Genomic DNA, 20,466 nt, shown 5'->3' with positions numbered 1-20,466 from the left:
TAAAGAATATGATGATTGCAATCTTGTGTGCACAGGAATCATAGCATGAGAGCAACTTAAAATGTACATGTAACCCCTTGAGGACGAGTCCCGAGTATACTCAGGCAGGTGTCTATGGGAAATGCATGTTGAAGCAAAATCAGTCCGTCCTCAACAGATAATACGAATGGAGGGCATTGCATACAATGTAGGCCTACATTGAATACTGAAATGATTATGCTACATTTTATATTAAAGGTTTACAAATACCCCAATTTATACAACGGCCAAAATTTGCAGCCTCTTCGAACCATTTCAAAAAGTCTTTCAAACAAGCAGTCTCTTATCTGTGCATTTTAATTTCATGAATTTTGCGAGAGCCAAGATTTGCAAACTTATCACAATGCATGCAAAAGTTCTTGTTTACATTACAATATGTAAATGCATTGAATGCTAGTGGTAATTCACAAAAATTTCAATCCACGAAAAAGGCCGTCGGCACCGGCCAATTTGCAAAAATTCTTGCTCCACAGTAGTTTACTAGTACACGTGTACTGTTTTTTAGCCCACAATGCCTTGTATATTGATGTTATATTGGGTTTAACAGGTGCTAATGTATAGAGAATATTCCTTGAATTAGATTTGAATACAGCCCCCCTCAAATAACCACAGCATTATCATACTTTAATACTGTACAGCAAATCCAGCATTCGTATGATGTACTATGTTAATAGGCCTACTGTATATGCCTGCTTTATTCTGTCAGCATCGGACTGAACACTTGAAACAGAGGTCTATCATCAAAGACTAGCCACCTGGTACAGCCAGCGATCCTATTATTGGCTCATGGTCTATTACCTACCCTGTCAAGCGCTTCAAATCACTGACGTGATACTGCTTACACCTAGAATTCTTCACCAGACTCAGCAAATAAGACCCACCATAAAATATTTCAAAGACCTTCCTTATGATGCTACTGTAGTCTCCAGAGAATTATATGTACTACACACATTGTAGGTAACTACATGTTGTATTCAATCACCTTTTGTTAGCTGTCTTGTAATATCATAATGCTCATATTCTGCAGAAGGTATACAAGGCAATTTTGGGTCATTTGTCACAAAAAAAAAAAACTCATTCAAGAATTCATAAAATAGATACAATTGTACACTAATTATACAAAAAAAAAAATGGAAACAAAATGATGAATATTGGATATGAAATTTAATACATTGATACACACCCAAATAAATATTTGAAATACTGTACTAGGTAAATAAAGAAAAGAAATGAGATTATCAAAATGAAAACAAAATCATTGTAACAAGGCTCTTTTATACACACTGTTGCGTACAGAGCAATCTGGCGGAATGCAAAACAGAAAAACAAGCTTAAAGTGGTTTTTGTTATTGTAACCATCTAAATACACGGACAGTTTGTAAGATTTTAGCAAGCAAGATCAGGCTTTAATAGAACTCAGCAGAAACAATAAAGCTGTTTTTTTTTTTCAACCACATGGATTAAAACTGAATTGACAACAGAATACGGAGTATATCGATGAATGATTATTAAATCTCAAACACAGAATTGACTAAATATTTTGTGTTTCGAGTTCAATTTGTTAACTTGCCAAATGACTGAACCGCTTTATCAATAACTGCTATCATCAACAGAAAAATTTATGAAAATATCAATAAAAAATTTGTAATGTCATTTCCATCAATACTTCACCTACAGTAGCAAACACTCTGGCTTACTTTCTGCATGTGTGCATGACTGTTAATAAATCAATGAGATAAATAGCTATAAAAGTACACATGAAACAAGTAATTGCTGCACTGATAAAAGAGTCACTGGCTTGACCTAAGACTAGTTCACAACCTCTATTCCATCTTCAAAACTCCCCCACCCTCCTAATCCCCAACAGCCTCTCCTCTTCCTCTCTGGGTCATCCTCCTAGACAAAGTTGTCAAGTCTCATCCAGACAGGGAAATCATTGCTTCTGACAACCCACCTTGAAAGTTTCGCTATAAACATGCCCTCTTTTTCGCTCCTCTTTAACTGGCCCTCAGGAACATTTAATATAGTAGGCCTACCCCTTTGGTTATTTCTGATACAGTTGAATCCCCAATCAAATTTCTGTGATTCAGTACAATATTTTTTCTTTCTATTCTATTCAGGTATTTCACAAAATTACAACATACATAAATCACAAAAACTAATTCTTTGTTAAGGCCCTATACGACAGTGTTTGTTTTTCTCTTCTTATTACAGAATTATAAAAAGCATCTATAATGTTAATCAATAAATTAGTATCGATCCTTAAATTGACAACACATTTGGATTAACATACAAATGGACATGTTTCTGTTGCAAATTGGCAAATTTCTGCAGCTTTTTCTGAATTTTTCAAAGTGTAATACCTTCAACCATGTTTCATATCATCGCTCTGCAAAGCAGGATGTGCAGTAAAGTTCAGAGTTTGTACCAATCTACATGTAATGAAAGTACTTCAGAAAATAACTTCAGCAGCAAAATGCCCCCCTTCCCTCCCCTCATTTGGCAGTGTTAAAGGAATATGATCTCACACCATTCTGTACTGTCTGATCATCACTGGCATGTCACATGTTGTGAGATGGTGAGATGAACTATTTCGGTGTTGTCGTCACGGCGATCAGATGCACCTCACACAATGCGTGGGTTGAAATTGTTGCACAGTCAGTCATGCCAACTCCAATATGTAGGGAAGTCATGAGTACTTATTTTCACACAACGGGAATGAACCTCACTGGGGAAATTTTATATTCAATGAGCATTACAGAACGAAAGCAACACATTGGCAATATTTTGAGGCAAACCGGATAAACAACAAGGAAGTTGTAATCACCTGACAAGTGATTACTCTCTCTCTCCATCAGCACTTTCGCAGAATTTGCCTCAGTCATGTGACCTGAATTCACTTGCATCATACCCATAATATCCCTGAAAATCATACTAACTTTACATACAATGTACTTTTAAACAATTGCTTGAAAATGCCATTTAAAATGGAAATGGCTCACTTTTTTCATCAGAAATTGATGAACTTGAGCTGTATATTGACGCTAAAAAAAAACTCCACCACACAAAAGTTTTGACAATTGTGCTGTAACTGTAAAATGAGGAACCTTTGCGTGTATTTCAATTTTGCGAATTTTGCGAGAGCCAAAATTCGCGACATTAAAATGTACGTGAAAGTTCTTGTCTACAAAATGCATTGAATGTTAGAGGCAACTCTCGAAAATTTCATGCTGTGAAAAAGGCCACTGGCTCCTATTCGCGGAAATTTTATGCCACAAAAATATTGTGTTTTACAGTAATTCTGAAACATTTCAAAACCATTCAAACTTCAGTGAGTCTCATATGATGTTGATGAACTCAAATCTTTTTTTTTTGCACCACCAGCTACACAACTCTATTCTAAAAGTAGGTACAAGGTACATGTTAATCAAGTTTAAAGGGATCGTACAGTTATGGTTGAGACCCAATTCCAGGTTTCTAACATTTTTTGGTGAAATAATGAGAAACCTCTTATAAAATGTGAAAGAACATGTAGTTCTATGAGGAATTCAACATTTATTTGATGAAAATTGGTTTTGAAATGGCTAAGATATCAAAAAAAGAGCGATTCTGATAAAGTGTGGGACCCACACTTTATTACGATCGCTTTGTTTTACTTTGTTTTTGGATGTTTCAGTCTTTCCAAACCCGATTTTCGTCAAATAAACTTTGAATCCCTCTCAAAATGGTATGTTCTGTACTATATCATAAGTGTTTTCTTGGTATCCTGCAAAAAGTTAAAAGCCCAATTCTCATCTCCACCAAAACTGTACTAGCCCTTTAAGCTTTGTCTAGCTGAGTATCAATTTGAGTACAGCGCAGTCCAATGCTGGTGAAGGAATACCTAACTTCCGATAAATAATTGTGAAATTTGGAAGTGATACAGAAGCAATTCATTGACTGTAAAGGAAGCACTGGTAATCATCAATTTTGCTGTTAAAACCATAAAAAGCCTACTCCAACAAAAAAAGTCCCATGTGAGGATATGCCAACTGGCCCCCACGTCACATTTCGATTTTAGATCAAGAGCTTGGCAATTTGTCACAAATTTCACCTTCATTTCTCGATAATCTTGAAAAAGAAATGTCTACCACTACAATTGCTTTTTTCTAAGATTCATTGAAAAGTTAACTATTTAAAATGAAATCATAAACCTGAAATGAAGTCTTTTTGTAGTAATATACAGATGTAATCTTTGTTTTACAAAATATAATTTTTCTTTGCCACTCAAGGGTATTACAGAACTCTGTACATCTTCAAATCCATTACTGGCCTTTCATACAGCATTCCTATGTTTGTTTGTTTTTACTCGATAAATCATTTCACTCATATTTTGAGACATTTTTAAAATCATTCTATGGCTAGAATACTTTAAAAATTATACCTTTTAAACCAAAGCAATTTATATGTTGCCATATTATAGACAGAAATACAATTGGTATTTCAGTCTTGTGCATTTATTGTACCAAGAACAGAAATTTGTTATAAAGTGATAATATTCCTATTTCAATTTGTTTCAAAATCTATATAATTCATGTACAATGCACTTGTATGTGCTTGTAATAAAGATAATCCAGTTTGAGAGAAAATGTGTGGCAATGCTATGAAACTTCAATATTCCAACTTTCTTCATATGATATTTGAAACTTTCAGTCCGATTTATTTGTTTGACTTTACTACAAACTCTACGAAAAAAAAAAATCAAATTGAATGTGGCGTGATGTTTCCCTTTAAAGCCACAGCTGGCCTATTTCCCTCCACATGAGCTGTCCTACCCTCAGAGGGGTGAAGTGGGAAGTTGGGGAATCCACTTCACCTGGTTTATCTGACAGATACCCCTGACACTGCCGAATATTACTCTGACGCAAGATCTCTGACAGCAAGATCTCTGACGTAAAGAAGGCGGTCTACACACCAGAAAACACTCGCATCTCGATGCCGGGCGTACAAAAACATGGACTAGCAGCTGAGGTTGCCAAATATAAACTTGGCAAAAGCATAAAACAACAGCAAAATGGAGATCCAGTTGGAAGCATTCAAGGCATAATCCTCTTGCTCACCTACATTGTACTATTTATGCTCATAAGGTGATGAGAGCAAAAAGGCAATAACTTTGTGGTACAATTGCCCGGGTGACTATTAAAGCATTCCCACAGTACAGCAAGAGAAGACACCAAAGGAAATTTGGTGAGATAATCTTGCGTATACTCTACATGCATCTTTAATGATGAAAAAGAAAAAGTAATTCCCAAATTAGAGACTCTCATTAATGTGTTGCGCAAAGCCGGTTTGTAATTAGCTCATGTGCACATTTCTATTAAAACGGAAGCTTTTTTTTCTTCAGTTGACCAGGCATTTCATTCATTTTCAAAACAAAATTCCAAATGCATACAAGCTTGCCTGATGTACAGTGTACAGCTACATACCAATTCATGGAAGTCTTGTTCAAACAAAGAATGAACAGGTTGCATCTTATAGACCAAGTGACCATTTTGGCTCATTAACGAATGCACAGGGAAGTGTGGAGGAGATACAGTATGCATACATTTCGGGGAATTCTCCCGCAGAATAAGGGATACTTGGCACCTACAGTACAATTGTAATGACAGTAGTTACGTTCAGACGACAAGCCTTAACCTCGACGTTAGGAAACCTCAAGGTTAAGCTTGTAGTTAGGGACCGTGTAGACGCACTCGTAGTTAGCAAACCTCGAGGTTAGCTCGATGTTAAGAGCCACGAGATATCTCAGGGTTAGCGCTCTAACCACGGGGGGGTCCCCACTCATGGTTAAGCACCGTGTGGACACAAAAATCAAAGCATTCAAAGGGGCAGGAGTTTAACGTCGGGGTTAAGCTTCATCCTGTGGATGCACATCGAAGTAAGGGGGGCAAGAGCTTAACCTCGAGGTTAGGGCCTGTCGTCTGAACCTAACTAATCAAGTGTCAAACCAAGCCATCCTCATTGCAGCCAACAGCTTGACATCGAAACACAAAGTTTTATCCGTATCAAATTTTTACATCACCACAACTTTCACTTTCGTAATACGATGACAATGGTCCTTGCACTCCTCTTCACTTCCTTTCCTTTGTTGTGTTTCTTCACGATTCTCGGTAGATGACACTTAAAAAGCATTCATTGAAACATGATGACAATCTAAACGAAAAGATGCAATTCATTCATCTCAACTGAAGGCACGGTGGTGGTGATGGAGTTTTCGAAAGTCTGGGGGGAATCCCCCTATCAACACTTGCCTCATACTCAAGGTCAAATGCTCAGGATATTATTGCAGATTGTAGTGCTCAGAAAACTTACAATGTGTACACATGTACAGTAACAGCTGATGAGTTTACACTTTGAAACATGAAGAAAACGGATCAGTACATGAACAACTAAAAATCTCTGCAAAATGATGATCTAATTATACTTCACCAAAAAAAATACTGTAAAAGTGGATATTTTCGCGCGACTAATTTTTCGCGCTTGGCTGGGTCAGAATAGTTTCGCATGTTTATAATTCCACGGAATCAAGACATCACGCACAGGAACATATGGCAAGCAAAAATATTCATGGGCTTTAATTTTCGCGCTATTTTCTGGTTGCGCGAAATGCACAAAAATTTCAACACCGCGAAAATTTCCACTTTTACAGTAGTTTGTACCGCAGGTCTATTTGCAGAACTGATAATTGACTGGGGTTTTTTTTCTTTCTTTCTTGCAGAGATGAAGGAATTGAATTCATACATGTCAAGAGGATTATTATTTGTGGTAAACACAAAGCCTGGGATATGCACAGAGTCCTGCGAAACTTCCCATGTCATGCATGCTTGTGAAACACAAAAATCAGATGTACACACACATACCATACTCAGATAAGATTTGGATTCCTCTTCATTGGTCAATACTGATTGTGAAACTTGATATTCGTCGGCTTTTCAGCAAGAGTAGAGCAACGAAAAGCTGCCTCTCCGTGCTGTGATGAGCGATATCTTCTTTGAAAGGTCGCGCAGAAAATAGTGAAAGGGCACGGAGACGAAGTGGACAGCAGTCCACATCCCATCACTCATTTTATTCATCCTGGCGACTGCAGGACGCAAAACAAACAGTCAGATCCAGGCGATTTCGGCGAGCGTTCACTGGTGCAGGTATTACGGATCTTTGATATGATGACATACATCTGTAGTGCCCCGAATTCAAAATTTGTAAGTTTGTCTTGAAACCTGCCAGAGTATTCTTTGTACTCACATGGAAAGTTTTATGAAAATGCAGTACACTTGTACATTGTAAATGCAAGTTTGCAGCCAGGGTTTTTATGCCTCTGCCACAAAGTGTTGCCGGAGGCATTGTTTTGGGGTTGTCCGTCCATCAGTCAAAAGTTGTGTCTAGACTTTACAATGTAATTGCATATTCTCTACTGCATGAAATTAATAATGTACAAACACAGTATACAACTGTATCCTGCTAAGACAACTGAAGTTTAATGTAATTGTACACTACAACCACACCACAGACAGTACAAAGATATGGAGAAGAAACAGCAGACAGTCGATGGATCATAAAAATGATTTCAAAACTCACAAGATGGAAGGAAGGAAAACAGACAAGGGAATAAACAGTTAAACACACTGTGGTGTCAAAATGTCAGGTGGCAGAATTCTGCTGAATATGACGTGAATTTCCCAAATTCTTGTCCTCCGGCAAATGAAGCCCACTCAATGTTAATCTCCTGCGTTAAACTTGGAGTTTGCAATTTGTGCTTGTCATGTAGAAATGCAGATAATTGCCTTGACGATAATAGCTCTTTATGACTAAACATTCCCATTTCCATCTAATCCAATCAGTTGATGACATTTGCCTTCAGACGGAGTGACTTGACTTTTAGCAGACACCGAGACCTATAGGGGTTGGCAAATTAAAGTGGAATATCATTTTTGTTGTTGTTGATTGCTTTGCCTACAGCCCCATCTTTTGGGCAGAAACAATGCAAACTTTCATTATTGGATAATTTAGATCTTTTTGTGTGTATAAAGGGTATGAAGTGTGATGTAACAAAAGGTGTGCACAATGCATCTTGTCACACTGTGTCAATGTCAAAATGAGCTGGGTAGTTACATAATTTCTGTTTGAAACAAATCTATAGGAAACCAAAGATACATTTGTAGACCTATTACTTTTGAAAAAGAAATATTCAAGGTGTATTAACTTGTAATGAATGGCATTGCAAGGAAGGATGCTTTTACAGAATTCTGCTTTAAACAATGAATTTCAAAATGTGCATGCTGATTTCTGGGCAGTTCGTTTTCTGATGAAATGAGCCATGAATGTTTTGATGAATTTGAATGGGAAGGAAGTTTTTGACAGCATCTGATGCCCCCCTGTTCCAAAGTTCATTCTAAAAGCCATCTCCTATTGGTTCACAATGTAAACCCCTTCATGCACTTTCCCTCGCTGTACCCACTATACCATCACAATCGTCTGCAGGAATCGTAATGAATGTTTCACTGTGTTCTGGACAGACTTAATCAAATTATTCTGGCCCAATTTGCTCCCAGAGATATGGAACACAGGCCAATCGGGGGTCTGGTCATCTGCCCAGCTAGATTAATCAAACTCTAATCTCAATAACGGAAGCTTGAAGAATTACAGTGCGTATTTTGAAAGTTTAATAAATGTCCTCGCGTGTGAAAGCACACAAACATATTTAAAGGGACTGTATAGTTCTGGTTGAGATAAGAATTCAGCTTGTAAGGATTTGCGAGATATTTACAAACCACTCTATGAAATGTTTAAGAGCATACAATTGTATGGAGAATCAAAAGTTTATTTAATGAAAATCGGTTTTGAAATGACTGAGATATCTAAAAACAAGGAAAAACAAAGAGATCCTAATAAAAGTCGTGGCCTGTCAATTTTATTAAGATCGCTTTTTTGGATAGCTCCGCTTTTTTTGGATAGCTCAGCCATTTCAAGGCCAATTTTCATCAAATAAATGTTGAATCCTTCTTGAAATTACATACGCATACATGCTCTTTCATATTTCAAGGAGGTTTCTCATTATTTCACCAAAAAAATGTAATAAACCTGAATCCTCACCTCAACCATTACTGTACAGTCCCATTAAAGCCTGTGAGTTACATTTTATTCTGGTACAGTACAATACTTGCCATGTTGCATGGCCAGCAAAGCATTATATCAATGTAAAACAAATTTTGTGTGATATACTACCGGGCAAGTCCAAGATAAGGTCCCCTCAGAAGGCAAAATTTCATCTTTGCTCCATATTGACATGTTTGGTATCATTTTGAAGCTTATGAGTTGAAGTTTTGATTTCCATGGAGGAAAAAATGATATTATGTAAATTTATGCAAATTTCAAGGGCTTCATTTGCATATATGTGAAACACAGCGTTACGTATGGGACATTTATAAAAATTCATATTAATTCAAAGGAAAGCAAATAATATTTGATTAATATGTGGACATAAGAAGTTCATCACATAGTTTAACTTGGTATGAAAATTTAGGGATTATGCAAATGATTATGCAAATTAGCTCGTGTCCTATCATGAGATGTCCCATACGTAACAAAATGAGGTCATTTTTTTAGGTTTATTCTGAAATTGCTAAGGTTATTTTAATGCCCTTTTGGAAAGTTCTAATTTATTGTTTAGAGAAATTAAATACCAGAGAAAAAAGAAAAAAAAGTAAAAGAAATATTTTTTATTAGGCATTGAAATAATGTTACGTATGGGACAAGTGCGTTACGTATGGGACATCCTCATACATATTGCATGTGAATGCATGTAGCTAGCTGGGAAGGTCTCTCAGTACACAAATGGTCAATCATCCTGAAGAAAGCATCCCAACATTGTAGCTACTTTTTGAGTTATAGACACTTGAAACAATACATGAACTTGACTGAACAATTTTCAGAAAGGGGGAGGGGAAAATGGCAAAATACACAATGAAAAATCAGCATTAAAGGGATGGTATAGTTTTTTTGTAGAAATGGGGATTCAGTTTTCAACATTTAAAGAGATGATTGGAAACCAATTATATGAATTACTTAGGAGCATAAAATCCTAAGACTAGAGGAATTCAAAGTTTATGTGATGGAGATCCAATTTGAAATGGTTGTGATATATATAGAAAAAAAATAAAATGTAAAATGATTTTTTTTTTAATTGCAAGTGATACACAAATTGTCCTTATTCAGTTTTCAGTAGTAGCCACAACAAAATTCATGGGTATACATACTGAGGTGTGACTCGAATCAATGACCTGACAGCCAGACAGACATATATGTATACTCGATCACTGGGGTTCCACGCAGCAGGTATTGCTTATTTATTAAACTTAATATTTCTTGTGTCAAGTTGTTTTTTATTGAAACTAAATGGCAAACTGCCCTTCATCAATGGAAGTAAACACTTTAAACTACCAGGTATTCAATTTTTCAGTAGTAACTATCCTGATAAAAATAGGTCATAAAAAATATAGAATATGATTGAATGTGATTATGATGGTAAATATCTGGGGAATATTGTTCCCTTGTCAATCTGGATCAGTATTTGAGTAATTTCAACTGATTCCACCTCAATAATTATGCAAAAATTTGTTTATGGGTATTTTGCAAAATTATTTTGCAAAATACCCATAAACATGCTTCTCCACACACTTAACGAATGGGGGACAAAGGGCATGCATACCCAGGTTGGTCATAAAAATATACAAATATGATTGAATATGATTATGATGGTGAATATTTGGGGAATATTGTTTCCTTGACAATCTGGATCAGTATTTGAGTAGTTTCAACTGATTCTACTTCAATGACTATGCAAAATACCCATAAACATGGTTCTTCACACACTAAATGAATGGGGGACAAACTGTCCCATACGTAACTGTCCCATACGTAACACGTCATGTCTGTCTTTAATTAGAACCTGTAATTAGAGCTTTTTGCCTAATGACATGAAACTTACCTGTGATAATCTTGAGTGTTGTGACTTTCATCACAGTGAGTTACAAGTTGTAAAATGATATACTTTCAGAGAGTTTTGAGGTTGAAAAAAATGTTCAGAAAAACAAAATTTTTCTGGTCCCATACGTAACGGCACATATTTTCTCTTCTAGAATATAATTGTCAAGGTCATTTTTCTCAATTTTTTACAAGATTATACTTCTTCTAGATATCAATCACCATGATGAAGTTCAATATTATCAAAGGCCATTAACACTATTTTTCAGGTCATAAAAGTCTCTGAATGTCCCATACGTAACGTGCGTGTTATCTTGGACTTGCCCTACCCCAAATGCACTCACAAGGGTACATACTGTACATGTACACTATAACTGTACAGTACACCTGTCTTGCAATGTTTACACAGCATGTGAAGCATATTGACAACACGAGGCATGTGCAATATACCATGCTTTCATGCACCCACATCTCATCCACGTTAGAGACTTGACTGTAACATGTTTAACTTCTTACACATTATAAATACAGGGCTGACATTTAGTGCATATACCCACTCCACCTGAGAACTATAATCCTTTGTAAGAGGTTTGCCATAATCTTGTTTTCTAGAGCTGAAAACTCAGCAACTTGCAATAATTGTAATTCTCAAGACAATCTCATGAGTTTAAAGCACAGTCATTCAGTGCCAAGCGGAAAATATACTGGAATAGGATCTTCCAAAATTACCGAGTATCTAAAGTAACATACATGGTATGTTGTGATTTTTTTTTCTCTCTCTCTCTAGTGAAATGTTGTGTTTCTAAGAGCCTTTGCATGTTATGCATTGTACATAATTTTATGAGTGTAATTTTCTGTCTCTTTACTTCACAAGATCAATAGGCAACTCTTCTAATAACTCGTCATGTCTCTTTAAAAATATGCCCTATCCAATATCATCTTGGTGCCACTCCGTTCTGATTGGCCGATGAAGGGAAGCCGACTCAGGGTCATGCTTGAGCGCACGAAGAGATGACATGTATTACACTTTGCCGCCAAAGGCGAAATATTAGGAAAACACCTGACTATATGTGGAGTTCAACAAATACAAGGTTTTGCTCCTCCCAAATATTTGAATAGTTTTTGTTTGTTTGTACTTTTCAATCTTGTGAAGAATTTATGATGCAAAATATTACAGCTTCTATACTGTTTCCATGACAATGTACTGAAAATGAATAAATTTACTATTACATCAAGAAGATAGTATTTTGCAACTGTGCACTCTTCTCTTCGATGCAAAAAGCATCAGGAACTTTCTGTTTTGTATGTTGCTCCTTTTCTTTTTCAAGCAAAGTTTGGACAGTTCCTCGAAAAAAATATTCCATTCTTTATAATATCAAACGTTCAAACCCTTCTATGAGTTTGAAAAACTGATCCGTTTGTTGGAAAATTAAAACATTCAAAACACATGGCATGGCTTGGTCACACAAATGCTTACTGGTAGAAAAACTGCTTTTAGCTGTCCTCTCAAATGTTCATCTTTCCTTGTACATGTAATCAGTGAAAGACGTGTAAATAATTTTTAAAAAATACTATAAATATATATCATATAATATTGGTTTTGGGTTCAAGAATATACTTTTTGACACAGTTTACTACCAGATAATGGCACAGTGATTCTTTTCCTTGGGTTACCCAGACCAAGAAAATCTTTCTAGAGTGCTTTCTTCTACTCTTTCATCATAAAACATTTACAATATAATTAGCACCTGAAACACAAGATTCAACAAACTTCACAGAATAATTCAGAATTACATATAGAAACTCTTTCAAAAGTTGTTGAACTCAAAGTACTATTTCTGCATTATCATAATATACCTTGCGCAATCAAAAGAGTTTGTCCATACTCCACTCACAATTGCATAGTCTACATTGCAAAGCAAACAGCTAATTGTTGTTAAGATGATACTACATCATCACGACAAGAAACGTGACAATTGCTGATATGAGGGAGAGATACGGTCATAATCCCCACAAGTCAATATTTATCTTACAGGGTACCTTTTAGAGTGCAAACATTACCTTAAGCAAATACAGCAAACACCTGAAGAATAGAAGCAGTGAGGAGTGGAGTGTTAAATGTGCACTGATGTTTTATAACGATATTGTTAATACAATGAATCACAGGGTTGTACCATGACGTTGTTTTGGACCCTTTGTACAGGTACAATGTATGCTTTAAAAAGTGTCAGTTAGCAAAGAAAACCCTAGATAGTGTTGAACATGCTCTCTAACATCCCTGGCAAAGAAAGGACTCAGAGGTATTAATACCAAACAGCTGTGGGCATGTTAGATGTTGATATGGCAACTACACCTGCAAGTCTTCTTTGTTCCAAGGTTACATTATCAGTTTTGTTTGTTGTTGTTTTCTACTTTCTCTGCAAAATGTGCTTGTGGTTCAAGTTTGGTGTTGAAACCTATAATCTGTTTCAGTTCTAGCTATAATGCAACACCCTTTTAATCAAACATTGTACATCCTCAGTAAATACTCATTTGCAAGGGAATACATGTACATTCTTCCAAAAGAAGAGATCAATCAAATATACTAGCTTTGAGTCTGTATTTAGTTTGAGCATCAGTTTCCAACATTTCTTGGCAGCTTTCAACTTCTAAGCTAAGCTAGACTAGAGACATTGGAAACCGATCCGGGACATTTCTATTAAACCAGTGCTTTAATGCATGCTGCAGCGAGGTCACAGTCATGGTTGAACATCAAATATGCATTTCTTGTTCATTTGTGTTTGCTTGTGTTTGCTTTGTGGTCCTGCCTGGATACATTTACAATGTAGTGTGTCAAAGACAAGCAAACAGAGGCAAAGCCTGCTAGATGAGCTGCATGCACAACATTGTACAGTCGCTCATGGCTTGCACTTTTTCCACAGCACCAAGTTCTGCTTTGCTGATACTGATAATTTTATCAAACTATCCTCATATCTTTATATCTACTAAAGTCATCCCATGCATGTTTGTGTCCACTTCTGGTTTGCAGATGTTCAATATTTGAGTACTTTCTGTTGCTTTGTTCAGTTTTGTTTTTCAAACAACCATCTTTCAATAAATATCTTTAGTAGTATTGTTTATAATACACAAGTATCAAACCACAATGAAAAGTGGTTTGCACACTTATAAGAGGTTTGTACTTCAGGTCTAGTTTAATAGAGCCGCTCTTCCTGGTCTGTGCTTGTAGATCTTAATATTGGTGTAATGGTGGTGTCGGTGAGGTTTCCCCACTAAACTGCGAAATCAGTGAAGTGATGCATTACCACAACTAAAATCCATCATTCCGTTGGGACTTCTGCATGTTTGTACCACACGAAACATCACTTTGGTGGAGAAGCAATACGACTTGCTACATTGTACTCTGAATGATGCAAGGTACATGTAATGTCAACCAATGCCTGCAGGAGCAACTGCATTCAACTGCAATGTACAGATTGTACATGGGGTTGTCGAATACCAGCGAGCAATCAAAGTGGATAGACATGATCATCTGACAGTAGAGCCACATTGTTCTTGGGGATGTTCTCGGTCAGGGGAACAATTTTGTGAAATTGGCTCCGGAGAAATCTTCAGTACACGCCACAAGCATAAAACCAAAAAGACACCACAGCCGAGTACACAATTTGCATAACTAGCTATGTAGGTAGAGTTTGTTTAAAGTGATGCTACGACACTGACTCCCACATTTAAATAGGTTGAAGGAGTTGTCTCCATTTCGAGGCACTTTATAAACTACCAAACAAATATGATATAACATTACAGAATGATGATTTTTGCTGTCCAGAATATACAGAATGTTTAATATGTCACAGCATGAAAGGCTATAGGTTCTGAAGGAAGGTACAATGTAATAAGCCTCTGGATTTCATCTCCGGACTCTCCGCACCAATAGGATGGATCATTCTGTGTGCCAACAATCATGCACTGTAAAAGTGGTAACTTTCACAGTATTGAAATTTTCACACATTTCGCACAACCAGAAACTAGCCTGAAAATAAAAGCACGCAAATATTTTTGCTAGCCATATGCTTCAGAAGTTGGTGTCTTGATTACGCAGAATTAAATACACGCGAAGCTCTTCTTACCCGGCTGAGCGTGAAAAATTAGTCACATGAAAACATCCACTTTTACAGTACACTGCATGTCATGTGCCAACTCTTTGGGGAAACATTATGTTATCTCAGAAGCAAGAAGTTAAATACAGTAAAGACAACTGGTCATCCACTCACCCTCTGGTCGCCTAGCAACCGGACGATGTACTGTTTGGTGGAGTCCTCGATGCGGTCCCTCAGGAGGTTCTCCTCCCCGTTCTCGATGGCTCGCTCGGCGGCGAAGCGCAGCTCGTCCACCAGACGCGGCACGTCGGCGTGGGAGCCATTCTCCACCGGGTGCGTGATGTTCACCCGGTTCTCGTTGACGACGACGTCGTTCTCGTAGTCCATCGATTGCAGGCGAGTTCCTACATGCGCAGAGAGAGAGAGAGGTGGCAGACCAAAGGTGGCACAGAAAGATCATGTCAGCGGTGGCACAGGGGCAAAGGAAGATCCCAGCTGCCTGTACAAGTACAATGTAGTACCCCTAGGCACTCAATTTTGCAGAATAGAGAACTTTTGTTGGTAAAAAGTAGGGCATTCTAGAATCGAACATCATTAAACTTGCACCACAGAAAGGGAAGACAGCACACACTCGGCATTGAAATTATCGACATTAAAAAAGAAACTGATTTTTTTTTTCTTCTTTAAATAAATTTGGCTTGAACATACATACACACAAAAAAAAAATACAAGTTGGTATACAAACATCTTTTGTTTAAAACACTGTAATCACACAAAGGCACCTTGTTTCACCTTAACACCTGAACTTCCACAAAAATTCTTGCACACATTGACATTTTTTTAAAAGACAATCTGGCACCAATGGCAAGTTACACAAATGTCAATACTACAAGATGACTCTGACCGAACGAAAGATACACAATGTACGAATGTACCTACAAGTATGTGCTAGTGCATATCATGTATACTGTACCTTGATTTCCGCACAAAAAATGTCTATGATATTCCAGCCAAATTCTGCAAACGACCAGTGATCAATGTCAGGTTTCCTTGTAAACTGAGTAATTTCCTGCCTGATACTATACAACATCCATGCAGTTACCTTTGACGGTGTGTAAGAACTCTGTGTCATACGTTTAAACGCTGTAGACAGCGATCTCAATTCCTGAACTGTGAAAATACTTCCTTCCTCTTTATAATGGACTACAGGGGCATTCCAAACAAGAAGTACACTATCACAATTGTGCAATGCATGACTATAAAACTACCTTGAGACAATCTGCGCTATTCAGATAATTGTACATCCAGCCAACACAACCACGCAGCCGTGTTAATACTGATGCGCCACTGAAGAGTGGAAGGGCCGAGAGTTTCAGGATTTCACACACTGATAAACACAGGAAACTGACCACGATTATCACACAGAGAGGGTTTATGGGTATGATTTCACAGGCGCTATTTAGAAACACTCCAGGAAATACCCGACGGTCATTAACACACACGTGAACAATAGCCGGTGGTCATCCAAAATGCTGCCCGGTGTTAAAGGGCTCAATGCGAAATCAGCTGGACACAACACAAAGCTATCAACGACAACAGAAAATAGCCAAGGTGTACTGTACATACAGCACAAAATCCCACTTCAGAACTTGTGGGCTGTCAGTCTTCAATAACAAAGGGGATCCGAACGAAAGCCAGTGCTTTGATTTCACAGAAAGCAGAGACCCACTGTATTGTGTCGCATTGGTTATCGGTGCACATTAAGCTACCCATCTAATAGCCTCCTGTGTAAGAATGGATTAACACGTACATCCCACCACGCATGAGCTGCCCACAAGAATGCCTACCCTACAAAAGTAAAGCTCCAAGGGTAAACCACACATTTTCCTTTGACAACTACAACAACAACAGAAAAGCCAAACAAACACGTCGCACATATTAAAAGTCAAAAGTCATTATTTAGGATGCATGAAAACCACATTCATCATTGCGACAAGCTTCCACACTAACATGGCAATTGACAGATGAGGAATGTTTTGTTTTTCATGCTGCATGGTTCATCAGACAGTCTCACCCCCTGGGTAAGCTCTGTCTCTATAAATGAGTGGGTGGTGTACTATTCCAACTGGTTAGTTTGAAGTTTATAAGTGGCTCACATTTAAAGGTCCTATCCCTTTTGCAAACATCACAAAATTTTGCATGGTTGAAGAATAATGTCTCCTAACATCATGTATGAAATCTATACAATAATACACTTCAGAGTTTGTTTGGGTTTTTTTTATAAAAGAAATATAGAAATAACCCCATGTTATGTGACAATATGCTCGCAATTAATACCAAGAATAGCGGTCGGAATTTTTCGAGTCCAAATTCTTCGGGGTCCAAATAAATGCACTGGAAATCTATAGTACTGCTTCCTCCAAGATATCATACACTGTACAAGTAAAGAAGTTTCCTGTTCTATTATTATGAGGAAAGGTCTGAATCACCTTCCTCTGTATCAGCTTGTGAAAGGAATTCAATTTCCATGGTTGCCAAAGGAACAAACAAACTTTAAAACTTACCATATTATAAAAGTGTGATTACTAAAATCTCAGAATGTGATTTTAACCATTGAAAATAAAATCCCATTAGCTCTCTCTTTGCCTTCACAATCTCATTTTTTTTAAATCAAACAATATTCATGATAATGAGAATGATCATATATACAAATGTACATAATAAAACCATGACAATAATCATACTGTAAATAATAACGATGACAGTATTATTTTTACACTTACAGACCAAAAATTAAAAAAACATGCTTTTTTTCCTGAAAATATGGGTTCTAAATCAAAATGGAATGATGCCAGTCCACAATCTATTGTATATTATATAGAAGAACTTTCACATGGCCTTGTCTTCACGTGGTTAGTGTGATTTCCCATACAGGTACAATACCAGCTAATGTATACGAGTATACAGTTATACACAAGGGGAAAAAGGACATGATATGTTCAATAGAACAATTGTACAATACGACCACATGACATACAAATTTACAAAAACACAAAGTTTGTCATTGTGCACACAACTTTGCGAAAACCTGCAGAGAAAATTTTTGTGGAAAACTTGACTCACCCAACATAGTGACAGAACACAAAGCAATCGAGACAGCTCTTCCCAAAGCATGTACAATAGTGTGTATCCCTGTGCAGCACTAAGATATACTGTATGCCCACGACAACGTTGCACAACGGCGATATTTCTACCGCTTCGACAGTCACAGATGTTATCAGCTGTTGTGTGCCAAACTGTCTTTTTTGAAAACACGCAGGTGTTTCAACAAATATTCAGAAAATGTCCACTCTGCCCTTCTTTATTTCTTCTCCTTCTGTTTACGTCGTTTTCGGGAGGAAGCTTTTACAGAATGGCAGACAACCGCGAGGTGAATCATCGGAGGCATTTAATTACGCTCGTGGCCCACTTTTCTTTTGTTTTTTTCTCGCCCGAGGGGAATTTGGGACGTAATCTCTGTATTTGTGACCGCTATTAATAACAACATGGAGGTGAGTAATTTGTGGGCTGTGATCAAGCTCCCACATTCCCCACTCAAATAGTAGGTACAGCATACATGTCTGTGTGTGTGTGTGTGTGTGTGTGTGTGTGTGTGTGTGTGTGTGTGTGTGTCCAAAGAGTTTGGCACATTATCTCGTTACAAAGAATATTAAAGAACAATCTTTTTATTCAAATACCCAAGAGTTACAGTAAGCCTGCTCTCTGATTCTAAATAGCAAGAACAAATCAATAGAAGAGCCCTGACAAATTGGAATTACCACTGACTTGTTATCAAGAAGCACCAGAGAAGACAGGAATATTTGCAGACCCTCGTAGATTATAAACAAAATAGAAATCATGATGATTACAAATCATGCTATTAAGAGAGCAAGTGGCATTAAACACGTCACTGCACCCAAACTGAAGTATACTTTTACGTGTATCAATGAAAAAACATGTGTCATTTACTGTAAATGTCCTGTTGTTTCTTTTCATAGAGAGTTCAGGCATACGGGTACAACTACAATTATACTCCATTTTATAGTCATATGTTTTCAAACATTATACAATGTACCTCCAGAAAAGCCATGAGACCTCCCCGCCCCCCCCCCCCCCCAAAAAAAAAAAAAAGAAGAAAGAACTTAGAGAATTTACAATGTACAATGTACTACCACTTTTAGAGCAAGAAGAACATTTCACAGCATTTGACCAAATTACCTGCAATAATGTCATCCATCTGCTCAAGCGCTGCAGCCAGCATCTGGCTGGCATCTGATGCAAGATTCGTCATCCCGTTGCCTTGGCGACCCTTCCCTGAATTTATTCCGTGGTGCACAAAGTCTCAGCCTTTGAGAATTTCAACCAGACAGAGATAAGTACATTTGCACCGTACATGTATTTGAATCCGCTAATACTCCTTTCCTCAAGCATCAATTAATGGAAAATGTGATGGAGTTGTTCATTAAGTATTCTGTTCCAATGAAGTCACATCGCCTATAAAAGTAAAAACAAAAATAATTGGTGCAGCAATTCTTGGTCACATCATTTGGGAAAATCTTCTCATCATCTACATGTAGCTGCCAAATCACGTTTTAGCATTTTCTTCAAAAATGAAGAGATAATTCACAAGTCTCCATCATCACGATTCCCACTTCATGTTGTGCTTTCTGGATAACACAGAAGTATAAATGCTCTTGCACCGTTGCTATGGCTACCGCATCCACTTTTTAGTTTCCAAAACTCGGTCGATGAGGCTCGCACCTCTCTCCTTTGACATACATATGTAGGATTAGAGGGGGCGCTGTAATCTTACTCCGGACTTGGCTCGAAATCCTCAGAAGGGCACTCCATCAACCCAATTTAGGTCCACCACAAAGACTCCGGTTTAATATATTTTCTCTTCTGTTCGCATGTGACTTCGAGCAAGGTCTGCATAATAATCAAAAGTGAGTTGATTTGCTTGGCAGAGTATTAAAGTTCCTTCTACGTCATCACACGCTCACGGTCCGTTAGGATAAAATGACATTTAGCAACTGCTGGAGGGATGCCAAATGAGAGAGAGCCCAAAGTATCATCAAAGAAGTAGAATATCAAAATTTGGTTATCGCTTGCAGGAGGAAGAAGACTTCACCACTGCCGAGCAGAAGATGACTGGCGATCACCATCGGGAATCACGACGTTGACATCCCAAGTCAGGTGATGGCTCTCTTCAACGGTGACTTCCCATAGCAACGCGGTCTCTCATGGGGAAAGCAGCGCCGGAATGAGATAAGGG

General features: G+C 37.5%; 1 protein-coding gene across 1 annotated transcript in view; it reads right to left on the bottom strand.

The window, feature by feature from the left end:
- LOC139745584 (liprin-beta-1-like) overlaps window positions 1–20,243 on the bottom strand; it is a 90,427-nt gene extending 70,184 nt beyond the window's left edge. The window contains exons 1-2 of the mRNA XM_071655977.1: window positions 19,410–20,243; window positions 15,327–15,556 (exon numbers count right to left, since the gene is read on the bottom strand). Of these exons, the coding sequence (XP_071512078.1) occupies window positions 15,327–15,556; window positions 19,410–19,482 (303 nt within the window). The 5' untranslated portion in view covers window positions 19,483–20,243. The remainder of the gene's footprint in view (window positions 1–15,326; window positions 15,557–19,409) is intronic.
- Window positions 20,244–20,466: the final 223 nt, after the last annotated feature.

The sequence above is a fragment of the Diadema antillarum genome, unplaced genomic scaffold (assembly GCF_040938485.1).
Source record: "Diadema antillarum isolate AM-2024a unplaced genomic scaffold, OU_Dant_1.0 seq00001278_RagTag, whole genome shotgun sequence".
Lineage (NCBI taxonomy): Eukaryota > Metazoa > Echinodermata > Echinoidea > Diadematoida > Diadematidae > Diadema > Diadema antillarum.
The sequence above is the reverse complement of the archived record's forward strand: the minus strand, read 5'-3'. Positions and strand labels throughout refer to the sequence as shown.